At 40.5% G+C, this 19,666-nt stretch overlaps 1 protein-coding gene across 6 annotated transcripts in view; it reads left to right on the forward strand.

The window, feature by feature from the left end:
* Window positions 1-19,666, forward strand: part of LOC119488229 (zinc finger protein GLIS1) — an 85,525-nt gene that overhangs the window by 64,981 nt on the left and 878 nt on the right. For all 6 annotated transcript variants that reach the window (XM_037769682.1, XM_037769677.1, XM_037769679.1 and 3 more), the window contains 4 exons: window positions 4,483-4,624; window positions 7,604-7,784; window positions 18,472-18,602; window positions 19,423-19,578. In XM_037769682.1, the coding sequence (XP_037625610.1) occupies window positions 4,483-4,624; window positions 7,604-7,784; window positions 18,472-18,602; window positions 19,423-19,578 (610 nt within the window). The remainder of the gene's footprint in view (window positions 1-4,482; window positions 4,625-7,603; window positions 7,785-18,471; window positions 18,603-19,422; window positions 19,579-19,666) is intronic.

Raw genomic sequence — 19,666 nt, forward strand, 5'->3', positions numbered from 1 at the left:
GCCATCACGCAGGTGTGCTGATCACCTGGACCAGGTAAAAACTACCCGCAGCCCAACTCCTTATATCCCCGCTGCTGTCAAACAACCTTTTAACGCAAAAGTAGAACCGGATAAAATAATTATTTTCATTCATTTCATTTCAAAATTTATTTCGAACATGTAGAATACAAAAAATAATAAAATAAAAAATAAAGAAAAAGAGAATGATCATACCAACAAGTGGACAGTCAGAAACAAGTAGTATTTACATACAATGAAAAGCGTAAGAAAAATTGTCAAACACTTGATGCCTTGATTTACATATTCGAAAAGGAGTGAGAAGAAGTATAAACTTATTTAATCCCATCCCTTCTCCATAAGTCAATTATTAATTATTAACCAGCTTCCTTATTAGCAATTACAGAAGTAATTGGCTTTTACATATAGCAGTAGTAATAGCAAGTTTATTTATATAGCTAGTACAACGCACAAAACAATAGTAATTAAACGAAGAGCAATGTAATTAAAAGATAGGCAATATAAAACAAAATGCAAAGTACATAAAATAGAATAAAAACATTGTAGCTCAATCATAGGCACATGACAAGACACATGTATTTAATCTGGATATAAAAATTGGTGCACATCTTCTGGCAGTTTGTTCCAGTTGCATGCAGCATAACCGCTGTCCAAAGTGGCTATAACCACTTGAAACACTCCTCCTAATGCACAATAAAACATTTAATTGTTCTCCATCCATCCATCTGCATCTATTTAGAATTTTTAATTTCATAGCATAAAAGATGCTTTTCAGTTTTATAGCCTATTGTGACCTATTGCCTTCTGGAAAAGTATTTGTTCAGTGTTCATACAGTGTAAAACAGAAGCGTTTGAAATAATGCTTATTTTTTATAATGAAAATAGTTTACCAAAGATGCCAGTGGGCAAAATGCTGCCTCAGTCCCCACCAGGAGGTTTTGTCTGTCTTTGACATTTGCACTACTGGTGTATTAGTAAAGATTGCCAGTGTGCAGTAAGAGCCAGGGTGTGCAGTCACATATGAAAGGGACAAGAATTTTAACTTTTTTTTTCTGGTTGCCTTTAAAATTGATAAAGATGAGGACAGATGTTTGTGTTATGTTTATTCTAAAGTATAGTTGGATTGTTAAAATAAATTTTTTTGTTCAGTAAGGAGAGAAATGGCATACTTTTTGATGGTAAAATGTTTTATTTTATACGTTTCATGCATAAATTGGTGCTTTGTCAGGGATAAAAGTCACGGCCAGAATGCACCAAATTGCACCGTTTATTTGTCACTTCACAACCTGGACACCAGTAAAAAAAAAGTTCTGCCAAAAAAAAAAGATTCTTACCAGCATCCATGCAAACCCTAGTGGCAATACATACATGTGGGTGGCTTTGCCTGCGTACACAGAGTAGGCCTGCTCAAGAGCTACTGTGGACCTTTCTCCTTAGTCAGCTTCCAGCATTACTTAATTCAAGTCAGTACGGTAGGGCTACGAACAGACCACTTTACGTAATCTCTCCTGTTCTGATGTACATTATTCCCAGATTTATCTAGTTTGTTTAATTGAGGGGTTGGGAGGCTGGGGGTCTGGTAGAGGGGTGTCTTTGAGAATAGCTTCCCCAACAATAGATCAGGTTTGACCACATTTCATCATGTTCATGGTCAAAAGCCCATTCTTTCCCTGACTGGAAGCGGGTAAATAACAGAGAATGGGCTCATTGTTGTGGAAGGGGCTGGATAGTGGCAGGCTGGATGATGTGTTTCTTTGCTTAGCGCCGTAAAGGGAAACACATGTGTGCTTGTAGCATTGTTAATAAGCTGTACTGCGGAATACCCCAGTGGCCAGATGTTATGGACAAATGTCAAACAAACGCTCTTACTCCACTCTTGGAGCGGCCCAGAGAAAAACTGTTAGGAGTGTCGCTGTGGGGAGAACAGGGCCCAATTACATGTGATGAATGTTTTGCAGGGCACTCATAAGGATTCCCAGGAGGACAACACATTTACTGACATACAGTATCTAAGTGTGAACTCAGAAGGCGGATGATGCTAGCTGTAAAACTCAACCAATCATCTGTGATTTTACTGGCCGGATAGGCAGAAGGTCTTACAAGATGTAAGTCACGTTCAGATAACATTGTTATCTGTCCACTTGGCTCATCGCCGTCCATGAACTCTGTGGTAATAATCAGAGGGTAGAGTAGATTGTTGTGATAATGCTGAAGAATGTTTCCAACCACAGTCCAACCACAAAATCAAAATGTGGAATTGATTTTCATGGAATAACAAAGGCTGGATTTGTGGATGGATGGACAGACAGGCAGTCACAGAGACAGATGGGCAGATTGGTAGGGTTGGAATGATGATGAAGAAAAAACCTTGGTGAACAACATTGACCTTGTCATCTGTAACTGGAACACTTTCTTTTAAAAATACACTTGTACTGCTCCAAATGAGCAACACTGACAGGTTTATATGCCTCTTGGCATCATAAAGTTAGCATTTCTGACTATTATACAAAAAAATATGTATTCTTCGAGATGGTAATATAGGGCTGTCGCAATATTGCAATACCGCGCTACTGACAAGCCAACCGCAGGGGATGGCAAGCAACCGCCACAACTACTATGTTCGCTTTTTTTTTCTTTTTTGAATTCTTTGCAAATGGGAGCGCCTTGTTTTTATGCTACGAATGCCAGCAGCGTGACGAAGTACTCTGTACTGAGCGCTGCACTTACGGTGTTCTTTTCTGGCCGCCCGAGAGTTGAAAAATGTTGAACTTTGGGTAAAACACTGCCCTCGTCACTGTCACTTTTTACCCAGCCGTCCAATCACAATGGAGGAGGGGCGGGACAAATACCACAAACACCATCTATCACATCCTACATGTACAGTAGCTATAAGTGCTGAACAACAACAACAATGGAGGGGAAATTAAGAGCTGACAAAAAACGCTGCGCCTCATTGCCCTTCCAATTCCTTCACCGCTTTAGCCCTAGGTTAATTTCACAGCATGACGACAAAAATACAAACTTGATTTATAATTAGTTTGCGTGTTGATTTCCTGAATCCACATCTGTTGGATTCAAATGATAAGGAGCCAGTTGCACAGCTGTTAAGTTCAACCGTACCCCAGTTATAACTATAACCAGGTGGAAATTTACACTAATTTACATTAAGCATATTCAATTAATTGAAATTAATTTAAAGGGGTTGCGCCGCACAAATTAGTTCTTACTGTATGTAGAGATTCGTCTTTTACTGTCAGGTTTAACTGCTACATATGTAACTGAACCGACTGACAAAGCTCATATTAGCTTGCTAATGAATTAGCAAATGAACCCTTTCAATTGAAGAATAAAAGAGGTCATTGAATATGATTGAAATATCTGGTCTACTGTAACTTGATCAATGTTTAATAATGATGTAAACTGGGTAGATTTTATTGTCAATGATAGTTAAGTTAGTGTAATTGTACATTTGTTCATCATAATTATAGAACCCAGTGCAACATTGTGGCTCATTGATGTGTTGTATTAGTTTATAGAGGTCTATGGCAAAGAAGAATTAACTATCATGTTTTTATGAATGAATAGTAAATCTACTGAAGCGTCCTCTGCTATTGTCTGTCCATGAAACGTCATCTGATATTGTCGGAGCCAAAGCAGATGCTCTTGAGACCTTTGTTAGATTGCCCTCTGTCCATCAGTTGTTGAGTTCAATTGATTCTGGCACACCATGTTACACACCGTTTGTTTAAAATGCCTTTCTACCTACCTACTCCTGATAATCAGGTATAGTCCTGTCCCAGTCCCTGTGTTGAATTTACAGGTTCTTTGAAGGTAAATCTCCTGAGTAAAGGAAATATGTGGTTGTTAGTACAGTCCTGGTGTGTACCTCAGCAACTGTAATGTTTTATTACAGCGAAATCCACTGATGTATACTACAGAGGTCAGCTGTTCCACTGATCCATAAGGCAGATGTCCCATTTCTCCAACTGACACAAGTTTCCTTAGGCTTAGGTTTCTCCTGCGTGGCGTGTGATCGACTCTCCAGCTTAAATGTGTCTTCAGTTGCCCCCATTACTGTTGGCAGTGAGAGAAACAGAAGCAATCTCGCGTTGGCTCCGAGTTGGTACAGTGATCACTTACCCGCAATGTCCGAGGCCAACGCATGACTCAAAAAGGATCTTATGATCTTTCCTCTGGTTCCCCCTGACTGACGATGTATTCTCTTTTGCTGAGTTACTGTTTCAAATTAACATTACAATAACGTTGTTGCACAAAAAGAGAAAACAAAAAATGGGGAAAAAAACCACACCCCTCATAGGGTCCAGCCTACAAATAGACAAAACTGAGGCTGTGTTTTGTTCTTAGGTTGCGTAATCTTGCAAACCAGATGGGGTTCTCTTGAAATGACTCAACATTATTTCTTGTAAACAATTTCTGTTTTTTTCTTATGTTTGTGATTGACAGCTTCGGCCCTGTCCTCATCTGGAGCAGGACGTCCTGAGTGACTGTCTGTCCATGCAGCACCTCCAGAGCTCCACCTCCTCGCAGCACCTCTACAACGGCAAAGATGGTCGTTCTCCTGGACTGGGCCAAGACATCTTCACAGGTGCACACACAGGATGCTGCTCTGTCATCTAACACCCTCATTATGTAACCTCTTCCCCTTATGAAGACATTAAGTAATCTAATACTTAATCAGCAACAACAACTCAGGTCTCTAGTCTCTCTCTCAGTGTATCTTCTATATGTTTTACACATCCCCTATGTTAAATTTTCATGAAACGTGCTAGAATATATGTCAATTATGGCATAAATTCTTAAATATGAAGTTTTAATGAGAAATACATCTTTTCATCATTTGCTTTTTGACTTGAATACAACATGTCATATGATACCAGTAGTAGCACCATTCTCTGCGGTTGAGGAATTCAAAATGTGAGTGCAAGAGACTGGCCATGTCTCAAAATATCAATAGCGAGAGAGTATTTGTTCCAAAACAGAAGAACAGGCCAGTAAGTGAGGTCTGACTGCCAGAAATCCCAACACCTGGTAAAGCGATCAGAGTCATTGGTGGTCATCAACAGCCATGTCAACATTCCTGCAGATGTATTATGATAATTTTGCGCTTTCAGGCAATAAAAATCATACTTACGGCGCCTTTAGTCAAACATAAACAAATTACATCACTATAATTTATCTTTAATTACTTATACACATTTCATATCCCCATTTTTAGCTGCTGGATTCTACTTGGTTATTTAAGTTTAGATGGATGTGTACACAACCTGGCGCATTTGTTTGTTTGGTTTGTATTTCATTACCATATCATGTTAACCTGTCATCCTCGTCATGCAAAGGCTGCAAAAGCCATTACAAACCGCTACAAACAGAAACTTTTATTCATCACATGTGGCTTTTAAACTTCTAATTGATGAATTTGACCGTCGCCAAATGTCAACACTGCTTTGGATCGGGAACAAGAGAGAGATAAATAGATTATTACCATCTTAAAGACAAGAGAGAATCCCCGCAGCTCCCTCAGTTTATGGACACATCTGTCCTTGTTTTCTGCCTGTACCCTATCCAGTCACCCCGTTGCTCTCTGTTATTGTTGCTGGAACTCAGCGCACCGTTGACGACTGTGAACGCTCAACTTGTCTTTGAATGTCAAACCGGGCCTCCGAGTCTTGGCTTTTTCCTCTCGGCCTCCCTCTGTTTCTGAGTGGATGTTGCTTGCTCTCTTGTTTTAAATGGTTTAAAGCCCCGAGGAGCTCTCTCGTGAGCCGATGCCAAAGCGTCCAGGGATGCAGTGTTATTCGAGGCCAGCAAAGATGTTGCAGGTTGGCACTCAGGATCCCCATTTACATGAGTTTCACTTTGTTCCAGGGCCAATAGGATGCGTGGAAGAGGTGGGGCAAAGTGGGCAGCTATCCCATCATTAACACTTGTGGAGCAGAAAATGAGTCATGCTTCCAGTCAGAGCTAAACTTGTTTTCCTGTTCGCCGGTTATAAGTCTTCTCTTATTCACATGGCTGCAGCGAGACTTACGAGAAGCCCCTCTCTGTTTTATAGAGCATAATTAGATTAACCAGAGGAAGGATTCATCATAGTTTTAATGCAGAGGTTTACATGCTCATGCTTGTGTGCTGAATGGCTGATATACTGTACCTCTCCATATCCCTCTCACACAGAGCTTTCTTCCTGAACTTGACCAGAAGCATTTCAGAGCCAATACACAACATCTTAAAACATAATCCTCTACTAACCCGTAAAGAGTGCCATCAGATCCTCTCACTCTCCCTCCACAAGGAACTAACGATGAAATTGAGGCAATCACAGCCATTATTTGTCGACTGTTTTGCCGGTCTGGTAGCAGATGTTGGGGCTAAAGGGGAAAACATTTAAGGTCTGTGATTGATGATTTGGGGGTAATGAATCAAGCTTGTAACCATTTCAGAGTGCTGTCAGATCAGGCCCCAGCATGCTTCCACTTGAGAACAGCTGGGCCTGGAAACGGCAAAACCAGGAGCACCGATCTTTTCCCTTCCTTTCATCTCCTCTTGTCTTCCCCTCTCGTCGCCGGTTAACTGCCCCAGACAGTCAGCGCGCCGCTCTCCTTCTGGATGCTGGGAAAGAAATCAGACGATAAACGGAGCAGAAGATGGAGAGAGTAGATTTATGGTTTTGGGAGAACGAGTGGAGATCCAGTATAACTTCTCTTAACAACACTAGCTCTTGATTTTCAACATGATTTGTCACTCGTCTCTCTCTCTGGAGCAACATTTTTAGATTAAACCAGTGGAAACTTGTAAAGGGAACTGATGGAAGGGTCGGATGTTTTCCAGTGGATTTGTTGACTGATATGTGCAAGTGCAGCTCCAAAGACTGGTAGACATATCCACAATGTGGTGACAAATTGACACAGATTTCAGGGAAATTGAATTCAAGCGTGTGGCTGAACATTAGCTGCTTCCCAAATGAAAAAATACATACTAAATGACTACTTTTGGGTTTTGGGCTATTGGTCAGACAAAACAAGAAATTTTACTGTAGAAAACGTAGAAAAGTTGGCAACATGCAGCCAGCTTCAGGAAAAGAAAAATACCCCCTAAACACACACATTTTAAAAAATGACTCTGATACAGTACGATGTACATGCAGACCTGCAAATGCAGAAATGCATGGCATATACGCCTTCTTGTTCTAACATAACCATAACCGTGAGCGTCAGCATACACAACACAAAACAGAGGCTATACAGTATTCCCCTTTTCAAATTCCCTACTGCTCAAAGTCACCGTTCAAACACATGTAACATTTCAGTTTATTATTGTGTAATGAGAACAAACAGCTGAAAGGATAAACGAGCCCAATCCCCATGGCAGCACAAACAATGTACCCTAAATTACAAACAGCACAAACACAGAACATTTTATTTGATAAAGCTCTCTGATTGGATGAAGGTTGTCAAAACAAAATCCTGTTACCATGAAATGGCTTTTAATTTGCTCAAAGGAAAGATGGAGTGCAGAGCCCTCAAGTTTATTTGGCACATTTACTGAATTAGCTTTGTTTGTCTTTCAGGCCTGTACGCTGGCTCCAGCACCCCCCATCACAGCGCCTCAGTGGAGCTCCTCTCTCCCAACCCCAACCCCACCTCCGTCTCCACCACTGACCTGCCCTCCCGACAACACCGACTGGACCGGGACCTCGGCAGCCCTCATCACCTGTCCCCGCTGGCCGCCATGGACGGCACAAGAGACGGGTGAGTCCTCAATGGATGTGTAACATGGATGTATTCAGCTGGGGAGATGTGTCATACTTACTCTGTCACCGTTAAGGGAGACAAAGGGCGGGAAATATAAACATTGAATCTGGGAAAGGTGCACATTTCCCGATTAATAAGTGGAAAATTCTACAAACAGTCATGTAAGGCTGTGTCACAGTCTTGTCACATGACCATTCTGATTGGGCTCTGCAGTAAAGTCAAATGTGTGCATTAAAGTCATGTGACATCACAATCTGGTTAGGTCAAACTTTTCTAGCTGAAGTTACCAAAAACAAAAACTCAATGGATAAAGATGAAACAGCTGGACACTTGGGGTCAAACTGAACACCTTACATTTATCATTTTCACACATTAACATGCATGTATCTGCATTACTATACAAACACACACAACTTTCCTCCTCTATTAATCCCGCTGATGGTATTATGATCCTCGCATTGATTTTGGCTCACTGTGTTTCCATTGTTTTTCACCTATTTATCAACCAGAATGAAGGCAGATCCGCAGGGCAAACCCTCTTAGATCATGTTAGGTTAAGCCTCTCAGTCCTGCTGACAAACCCATTTGGCCGTCTTACTGGAAACAAACTGAACTCGGCAACCCGTAAAACTTCCCTCGTGGGTAGATGGGTTGTGCTGGTCACCACGGGGTCAACGTGATACATCACTAACTCTATTTCTGGCACTGTAATCGGTGTTCATAAGGTCCCCCATCTCCACTGGATAGGTCAGCATCAGTGCGATGACCAAACCGCTTGGCCGGACATGATTCACACTTTAATGAAAAATAGTATGCAGTAATCTGATGTCTCCTTTACTTGAGTTTATATGATTTCTTTGATGGTTGATTTTATATTTGCACTATTTTTGATAATGCACACATATTTACTTATTTCTATTCTTATTTCTTATTTTTATTTTTCATATAACTTCTCTATGTTTATATATTTTTATTCTAAAATGGAACAACTGTAATTTCCCCCCCGGGAATCAATAAAGTATTTCTGATTCTGATATCACTTATTAAACAGTGTTTAATGAGCCACATCAGTAACAGTTCAGGCAGAGGAAGACGGCGACAAACTTCTTACACAAAAACCCACAGAATTATAATAAATTCAGATGAAGTTCTGTGAGAAGTTGATGAGAGAAAAGCTGCTAAAATCAGGAAGACACCACAGTAACTGTAGAAAGCAAAGTGGTGTAAAGAGAGAGAACAGTCACTCATGCCGGACTGCTTTTCCTCTCCGTCCATTTCATTTTACTGAGACACACGGTAAAATAATACTTTAACACGTGCTCTTTGGTGGATTATGTGTTTACCGAATTACAGGAGATGCTTGGACAGACTAAGAAAAGAAGGTGAATCTAATTTTATCAGAACATTTGATCGGTAATTAGAGCCACGCTGTTATTTCCTTGTTTTTTTTAAGGGAGTTCTGCTGATAGAAACACCAGCTCAGAGTCTTTAACGGCAGTGTATCGCGATACCTTATTAGTATTTGTATACCGTGCAACACTAGTGACTTTAGACACTTGATTTGTTGAGGGATCATACACCAAATACAGTGAACTACATTAATTTATGCCATATTAAAAAATGCTGCATCTTCCAGACAATTGTGAAAATAAGTTCAACTGGGGATACTTTTAAAGAGAGAGCAATAAAACTGAAGACAGTTTAGTATTATTTGTTAAGTGTGCCAGTATTGCTACATCTTTGGCAAAGAGGAAAATGAGTTTCTATTCAGTTTATTTTAAATTTCTTGTCAATTTTATGAAGAAATTAATTGAATGTAATGAGAATACATTAATTACTGTACTGAAACACATTTTCAGAAAGCTACCTCTTACATTAGATAACAGAGAGTGTCTAAGAGTGAATGGAAAACCTGCAGCATATACTCTAGAAGCGCAACTGTCTTGCTCGAGGACACTTCAGCAGAACTGGACAACTATTTTCATGTAACTGTGTTGTTCTTTGTGTGTATGTGTGTGAGAGGCACAGCATGTTTCCTATTAGTGCGGATGATTTCCCCCGAGAGCCAGCAGAGCAGAGTTACAGAGCCCGAGTGTCGTCAGGAGGCACAGTGTGTACTGTACTAAACAATGTGCTGAAAACCAGGGAGGTAGAAAAGGAAAACAGTCTTTTACAGTTGAATAACATTGAGAAAGAGTGGATGGAATCAGGCATCATAAACCCTGTGTTACAAAAGTTATCGTGTTACGTAAACATGCTTTCTTTTAACTCCATGCTCCGCTCTACGGGTGTCTGTGTGTGTATATACACTTTTATGGGAGTGTATACAGTGGGAGGCGTATGACAGAATGAGGTTTGATGGCTTTCTTACTCTAAGAGCCGTGCATGCGTTTGTACTCGTGTGTGTGAGTGAGAGGAGTTTACATATAGTCATCCAGGAAACACACATGATTGCGTGTGATTGGGGGTGTGAGGCACAGCAGACCGCTCGACTTCCAGCACAAACAGTGCAGCGGGCCGGCGCGGCGAAACCCTCTGGATGTAAACGTCCGAGCGCCCCGCTCAGAGACGCCAGGTCGGCCTGGAAGCATCTGGAAGGTGATGTGTTGTTTCAAGCCTTGAAAGCAGGAGGAGAACGCTGTCGAAATTACCTTGCGGTTTCAGTGCCTCTTTCTCTGCGGCATGCACAATTACCAGCGCGAGGAGAGAAATGGAAAGTGAAAAGGACCTGAGTAGGGGATGCTGTAACGGCGGTGACACAGGCAGGGTGACATTATTGGAAGTGAGTCGTGGCTCTGTTCCTTTGGGTGCTTGATGAGGAACATCTGAACATTGTATGTGTGAGAATGAGAGTGGTTAGCAGTGAGAATCCCCCTTTTCCATTATGTAACTTAAGTGCCTATTATGCCATATAAGTAATTTCCCGTGTTCCTTCCCTACCTTAAGCTCCTACATACTTGTGACGTGATGACAATGCATTCAAATTGCAGCAATTTCCAAGTTTACAGGTTTCATCAAATCAAGATGTTTGACCTAAAAGCAGCCATAAATGCACACACACACACACACACACACATACTGTAGTGCCATATCGGTTCATCACATAGTGTGGACGGAGGGTGGGGTTAGGAGTCAAAAAGCGAGCTGTGGCAGGGGACCTACAGTACAACCAGCCGGGCATGAAACGTCTACTCACATTTGCCTGAAGATGGAGCATTTGATTTACATGTTTAAAGCCCTGAGTATACAGGCTGCTGCCAAAGTCAATATCAGCGCCGCACTTGTTTTTCCCAAACGGTTTAGCAGGACATTAAACATTTTGACAAAATTATCAAACTAACCTGACTCTAGTGTGGCAGCCTCTGACCTCATAGCTAAATGTGTTTACTCTGGCTCAAATGGGCCATTTAGACTCCTTTTACTTTGTAAATACCAGTGTCATTTTTCTGAAGCTAATATTAAAATATGCCAGTTAAAATACATTTGGCAATCGGCGTGGCACGAGTGCATGTGCGTGCACGTGTGAGTGTGTGTGTGTATGGCCGCTCTCATAGAGATGGCTGTTCGACCATGGCGGCCTGTGCTCACGGAGGAGATGGGTGGTAAATGTTGTCATTCACTGCTTCAGCCATATGTGGTTATATAATTGCGAAGGGGAGAGTCTACAGCCTTTACCTACGTATTGATATTAGAGCCCCTCTGCAAATATTAGTCTGAGGTGGTTTGATACCTCAGCAGTGATTGACACAGGCTAATTGAATTAGAGTGGCGGCAGAGACGGCACAGAGCTACATTAAGAGTTCCTGCTCTGAAGGGGTGGTGGGGGGGCGTTCACGACTCGTAACTCTACACTGTCTGTCTTCCAGCCATTATCATTCTTCAATGATCCAGAAAATATGTGTCAATCTTACGGCCAAAAGAAAAAACATTTTTGAGGTAGTCGCTCATGTCAGCATGTGGCCAGTCACTCATTTTGTGGTGCTCAGTTATTGATGTGTAGTCTTCAATTAACCCGTCTACACAAATGGTTAACTCGCAGGAAAGATTCAGATGACTTAATGTCAAATTCCTCTAAGGAAGACGGTGATTAAGGATGGATTCTTTGTGTTTACTAGGCCAGTTATCTTTCTGGGACTAACGGGGGAGCTTTCGAGGCCCCCAAAAATATCCCGAGCCCTGGCTGTGTGCTCTTCATACTGGGCCCTGCAGGGCTGGCTTAGCATTAGCTTAGCTTTAGCCAGGATGCTCTAGTCTGTCTCTCAAGCTCAGCTTTAGCTTGATAACCAGAACCAGAAGTGTTCCCACCGATCTGCGCCAAAGAAGCCCCCGTCATCCATCAGAGGGGCTTAACGGGCGGAGAGATGAGAGGCGAGGCAGAGGGTGTTTGTGGAGAACGTAGGGTCTATAGAGGACAGGGTCTGATCCTCGTTCCCTAGTGGGACAGTTAGCTCCAGGTGAAGGAAGACGAACGAGGAGCAGAGTAGGACTGCTCATGAATCTTCAGGTTTTTCTTTCCATCCCATCAGTACAAAGAGCCAAGACTCCAAGGACCGCTTCTCTTTGACACAATGAGAGTGCATCAACTTGTAATGTTTCTGGACAATAGTTGCAGTTGATGTCCGTTGCCACGTACCGGAATAAAAGTTATTTTTGTCTGGACTTGTGTGTCTTCAGTTTGCAGCAAACTGTCCAGGTTGGAGGTCCGTTTCATCTTCTTGCTGTAGCATTTTCTAAGATCGATGTTTAGTCATGAACTTCTGTGCTGAATCAAAACTCATTCCCAGAATGACATCAGCTTTCCCATATTACTCACAGAAACATTCACCGGGCCACTCAGGTCGAAGTCACGTAGCTGTGTTCTCAGTGAGCAAAGAATGAGGTCTCATATATCATCTAGCTCATCACTTCCCTCTCCTCCCGACACTATCTTCACGCAATAAAGGTCACATCCATCTGTTATAATAGACAGGACACAAGGGTATTTTACAAATCTGTCCACGCTCTCTCTAACCTCTCAACCCTCTAAATATTCATTAGATTTAGTCCATCAATCTCAAAGCCTCACCTTAAAACCCCCTCCAACTTTACCTTCAGGAATCAACAGGTCAGCGGTCAAATCACTCTCTCATAGCAGCGGGACAGGAGTGGGTGGGCTGGCTGGAAAAAGCGGAGTAGTGCTGGATGGTCAGTGAAGATGAATATCGGGGGAGAGATTAATGTGGCATATGAAAGATTCCCCTCATACCTCGTGTACTGAGTTGCGAGCAAACTAGAGCCTAGCGAGAGCAGGGCCGGGGGCAGCTGGCAGTGATTAGCTTATGATTCACTTTAGCTGCACATAGAGGCAGCTTGTAAAAATATGAACAGTATAACTGTTTCCTGAGTTTGTGCTGACAGCAGCTCCTGGGGGAATGCTGCTCTCTGCAGGAACACATGGCCACGCACTGGGCCTGTGCCAACCCATAGATTAGCCACGCTCGCTAACCACTAGCTTCTCCAGAGCTGGACTAACACAAGGTGCCACACAAGCTTCCTCAATTTTGTGGAGATAGACATGGAGGTCAAGTGCAGTCCATATACGGCTAAGCACTTAAATTTGATACCCAGATGAACATGTTGATGAGTAGACAGCACTCAGAACAATTCTGCTACTCAGCTGTTTCTCCTAAAGGCATCAGTCCTACTGGATAACCTACATTTTAAGTTGTATTGATTTGTTAATCCTGCGGAATTTGAGATTTGGAAAGTCTTTCTTTTTGTTTGTTTCAAAGTTATTAGCAGTGGTGTAGGAAGTATTTAGATCTTTGTCATATCAGCAATACCACACTATAAAAAATACCCCATTACAAGTCAAAGTGTTCATACTTTTACTTTGGTAGTAAAAAGTATTGGCACTAAAATGTACTTAAGATATTAAAAGTAAAAGTCTCCATTAGGCGGCAAAATGACCATGTTATATTGCGTTGGATCGAGATGTGGCTGGTTGAGGTGGAACAAATTGTACTACTATATATAACATTCGGTAGTTTAATCTTTAAGAATACATTACATTTCATAAGGTGTCAAATGGAGTAAAAAAGTAGGTTCCCTCTGAAATGTAGTGGAGTAGAAAGAAAGTGGTATAAAATCGATGTACTCAAGTAATGTACCTCAGAACTGTACTTAGGTACAGAACTTGAGTAAACGTACTTAGTTAAGTTCCACCAATGGTTGTTAGTTTTAGGGATGCTCCTAATGACTAGTTTCCCTGACGTTTAAACGTTGGACTAGTCGACTAGTCTAAAAGTATGAGAACAGAAAACAGTCAAAATTGAGCACAATTTAATCGAAAGGTTAAACATTGTGTAGAAGAGCCATTTTAAATCATTAATCACATTTTTCAATAACCAAACGGAACTTTAAATGCTGCTGAAATCAATGTACCCAGTGTCCGCTCCAGTCGCCCGGTTAGGAATGCACGAACCCTATTTTTGTTTTTTAAATCGGGTGTATACTATTTGCGGACAAGAATGCTTTTATGGTTTACACACAGTAGCTTTGGTAGCAATTTAGAGCTTTATACTGCAAGGGGCTTCTTCAGTCCTGCTGACACTGTGTCAAGAAAGAAAGACAACGTGACATTCCACTAAATGCTGAAACAGACAGAAGAAGGCGACGTGCTGCGATGAACTGTTGGGAGAGTGAGACTTTGTACAGAAGCGATGATATTGTGAAATATTAAATTTGCACTGCATAGATTAAAACCTGACCTTTAACCCAGGGCGAGGATGAGATGACACCACCTCAAAAAAGTTTTTCCTCCAAAAACAAAATGAAATTCTCAGTTATTTACCCTCACGAACCCCGGTGTGTGGTGTATTATTTGCTGGTCTGTGGTCTAAGAAGAGTCACGGTTTGGCATCCCTTATAGGCGGCTACCCCTTGGTATTTTAGTGTGCAAGTTTTATTACCTTCCACCTTCTCTTCCCCTCGATCTCTCTCAAACACCCACACAGCGAGCACCCACACGCATCGCTCAGCCCGCAATAGTCTCTGTAACGTTAATTGTTGCAGTCGTCAGTCCAAAAGTAAAAAGTTGGATGTGTTTTTATCCAACAAAATATTCTGCTTCAATCCATATTTGTTGCCGTAATCGCGCACATCCTTAGTTAGTATAACGGAAATCCCAGATTCAGATGAGCACTGACATTTAATTATGTGCTCATTGGCTCATGGCCAATCCCTCCACTACATTTCATGGGATCCATTCATATGTTTATGAGACAGGAAAACAGAAAGAAGACATACAGGAGCAAAAACATGACCTCTATTATAGAGAGTAATAAAAAGAGTATGCTAATATATATATGTATATTTTTTTTTTTTTATATAGTTTTACAGTGATCTATCTCTATTGCTGGAGGCAGAAACACTGGGAGCCTGAAGTTATGTCAGCTAAGTAAAATGTAAAATTCAGCATTGGCAGTAACGCGCCGCAGCTTCTCGCACTTTCTTTTGACATTGTTTACCATCTCCCTTCATCAGCCGCTCCGCCAAATGCCCTTCACAAAGCCACTGCCAGCTACTGAGTGCTGGGTGGGACGTCCCTCATGCATGGAGCTGTAGGTCATATAGTAGGCTCCAGCCAGGCCAGCAGTGTGCAGTCATATGAGGGCTCGGCTGCCTCCAGCAACACTCTGTCATCACATTCATATAGCGCTTAGTGCAAACCATATGCTTCCACAGCACAGCAGTGCATAGTAACACAGCAGCAGTTTATGTGTTTGCATTCCTGATATGCAGTCATGAGAGGGTACTAAGTAGCTGTTGAATATTTGGGGAGGTGATTGGCCAGCTCCGTTTTTAAAGACAGGTCTGTTGGCTATCAGTCTGGATTTGGACCAGATTGCTGTTCCATTAAGTTAATGTCAAGTGTACAACATTAAGTCGTTAAATCGGTGGTCATTTTCAGTTTCTTGTTAACTTTCACATTTAACATTTAAGCGTCTGAATACATACCAGACACGGTTATTATTACTGCTCCTGGGTAAATTTATCACGTGATCTTATGAAGGCGGAACAAGACGCACATTAAATATCTCTCTTAGACTAGCCTGCTCTGTCTGAAGATAACAGCAGCTAACTACAGCTCACTAATCAACACGTCATATCTCGTAGGGATTAAAGTGGGAATAGACAAGTTTTTATTTTAACTTATCATTATGGAGTAAATGTTGATTGCACAATGGAATGGCTATAGAATAATGACATCATTGGTGTTTAGGTTCCCTATAATCCTTGCTTTCACTATGCAATTCTGTCTACCACCCGGTATGATATGCCGGTAAAATTAAGGCTTGATTTATGTCCCAAAGGCAGATGGACCTTCAGTTAGCGGATGTAGCAACTCAAATTTTTTGTCATTACATTTTTCAACATTCTATATTATGACTTTTCTTTCATTACATTTTTCGACATACTCTACTATGACTTTTTTATGACATAATATGCTGATTTTTTTTTACATCTTTTCCCTCAACTTCTTCTTACAGAACTTCACCTGAATTTATTATAATTTTGTGGGTTTTGTTTTGGAAGACTTGCTGTCTCCTGTGCTGCAGTACCACTCTCTGCCTGAACTTTTACTGATGCATCGCCGGGGTCGCTGTTTTACAGAAAAACGCCTTTAACGCTGTATAATAAGTGATATCAGAATCAGAAATACTTTATTGATCCCCAGTAGGAAATAACAGATGTTCCATTATAAAATAAAAATATGTAAGAAACGGAAGTTATAAGAAAAATAGAAATAAAAATAGAGATGAAATGTAAATATGTGTGCATTATCAAATATAAATGCAAAAGATAAAATGAACTATCAAAGAAATCAAGTGAACTCAAGTATAGGGGACATCCGATTACTGCATGCCATTGAATTTTTTTAATTAATATATTTTAACATTTTTAACTAATAAAAATATAATTTAAATTCCATGTTCTGTAATCTCTTATTCCATTACTTTTCCTGATGTACTATGACTTTTTTCAACATACTGTGTTTTTTGTGACTTTATTCAACATACTATACTATGACTTTTTATGACTTTTTTTCACATAGTTTAATGTGACTTTTTTTTTTTTTACTTTTTTCAACATACTTTGACTTTTTTTCCAACATACTATACTATGACTTTTTTTTCAACATACGCTATACTATACCATGACTTTTTTTTTACTTTTTTCAACATACTATACTATGACATTTCTTTTACTCTTTTTTTCGACATACTACACAATGACTTTTTTTTTACTTTTTTTTTTTACATACTATACTATGACATTTCTTTTCCAACATACTATACTATGACTTTTTTTTCAAAATACTTTAGTATGACTTTGTTTTTACTTTTTCGACATACACTCACTACACATACTATACTATGACATTTTTTCGTCATACTATACTCTGAGTTTTTTTTACTTTTTTCGACATACTATAATATGGCTTTTTTTTACTCTTTTTTATGACATACTACACTGACTTTTTTTTGACATACTATACTATGACTTTTTAAAACTTTTTTCGACATACTATACTGTGACTTTTTTTCGACAAATTATACTGTGACTTTTTTCAACATACTATAATATGGCTTTTTTTACTCTTTTTTTCTGACATACTACACTATGACTTTTTTTCGACATACTATACTATGACTTTTTTAAACTTTTTTCGACAAACTATACTATGGCCTTTTTTTTTTTTTTTACTTTTTTCAACATTCTATACTGTGACTTTTTTTTTTTACTTTTTTCAACATACTATAATATGGCTTTTTTTTACTCTTTTTTTCGACATACTACACTGACTTTTTTCGACATACTATACTATGACTTTTTTAAACTTTTTTCTACATACTATACTCTGAGTTTTTTTTTACTTTTTCGACATACTATACTATGACCTTTTTTTTTTTTTTTACTTTTTTCAACATACTATACCATGACTTTTTTTTTTTTACTTTTTTCAACAAATTATACTGTGACTTTTTTCAACATACTACAATATGACTTTTTTTTTTCAACATACTTCACAATGACTTTTTTCAACATACTATACTATGACTTTTTTTGACAAACTATATACTATGACTTATTTTTTCCAACATACTTCACAATGACTTTTTCTTCGACATACTATACTATGACTTTTTTTCCCTCCTAATAAGCATGATGTTATTTTCCAAATGTTTAAAAATTCCTTGATGTGCAAACTGAAAAGTCATAAATGTAAACACTATTGTGCTTTTTTCTCTCTAGGCCACAAAGCCTGGGTTTACTGCAATGTTGGGCAGTGTATGTATGTGTGTGTGTGTGTGGGGGGGGGTTGGTTTCACTTGAATGCACACTCCGCTGTTTGTTGACTTTAGATCATAATATGTGGTAGGAGGACGATTACGTGTGGGGAGCCCAAGTTTCCACACGCCTGGAATGTTTCTTCTTCTGTGTGTTTAGGATCACCAACTGCACCGCTGGGTTTGTCAGATCATGTGGTTAGTAGGCCGCCATGTAGATCCTGCTTTGATTGGGATGTCACAATGCGTGAAGCATTTTATTGAGAAATGATTGAGACTGTCTAGAAATGATTGAACAGATCGGGACATTTAAATGTATATTTCCCCCACCCTTTCTGTGTCTCCTCCAGGGTGTCAGGTCCCCTCATGTCTCCAGGGATGAAAGGGACAGGGACGCCTCCTCCTCCTCTGGAGAAACAGCATGTCCACCCTCACCACAAGCCCTACTCTCACTATCACCACCATCAGTCTGCCAACGACGGTAAGGCTGACCCAAAGACATCTGGCTGAACGTAACTTGTTTCAGGAAATCTGTTTTGGCTTGAATTTGAAAACGTTCATTGGCGTTTCAATTTAATATCCTGAATTTTTTGCCATAGCAGGTGATTCAGTAACATGTAGCTTTAGTATTACTTTTGTACAACTTCCTGTGAGGGAATTTACATAAGAATACCCCTGTGTCCTTTTTCAAACACCCACATGAAAGGCCTCAAAGACAGGAAGTCGTCCCTTAGAGCAGCGATACTGCCCTGTGGCTCCGTCAGAGCATTTTTAGGACAGAGAGAGATTAGAGTCGTAGAGACGGAGTGGGTAAAACCACACGCCGGAAGCCTTTTCCCTGAGCTGAATTAGCCAACGAAATGCTGGCTCATGTATTCAGCTGTCTTTCAGCGCCCTAACATGGCAGGCTCAGCTGTCACTCCAGAGCCTTTTCCTAATGCCTTAAACACTGTTTTCCCTGTAAAGATCTACACATGGACGTCTCTCTAACCACGCTGTGGTCAGGAAGTTGCGTAAAAGCGCTCCAGGCAAGGCTGCTTTCCCATTATCGTGACTCCTGCGGTCCATTCTGGGTACAAACTGAGACGATTGGGATAAATGTTGTATACTAAGGGGCTGGCGCAGTTAGCACGAGCACAGATATAGCATTGTCATAATTTGAGATCCACATTAAGTTTCATCCGGATGGAGCGGACGCTTACTGACCTTGGAAACAATCACCCATAGACACTGGTGGCACTCGATCAAGTCTGGCTTCTATTTTTCTTTCTTTCTCCTCAACATCCGCCCTCATTTCCCAGAATTCCAAGGCAGCTTTCAGAGCTGCTTTCATTTCGGAGACTCCTACAGGATGGAGCAGACGGTCGGTGGTGTCCACGTCCCAGGAGATTCTCACGCCTACACTTCCCATCAGCACAATGGCTTCCACATGTCAACTAGCAACAATGGCACTGCAGGTGAGGACACTTAGACCTTACCGTAAGTTCACCTGAATGATTTCATCAACATTTTTAAACTAACTACTCTTTATCATGTCTGTTCCAG

Source organism: Sebastes umbrosus, chromosome 5 (genome assembly GCF_015220745.1).
Source record: "Sebastes umbrosus isolate fSebUmb1 chromosome 5, fSebUmb1.pri, whole genome shotgun sequence".
Taxonomy (NCBI): Eukaryota; Metazoa; Chordata; class Actinopteri; order Perciformes; family Sebastidae; genus Sebastes; species Sebastes umbrosus.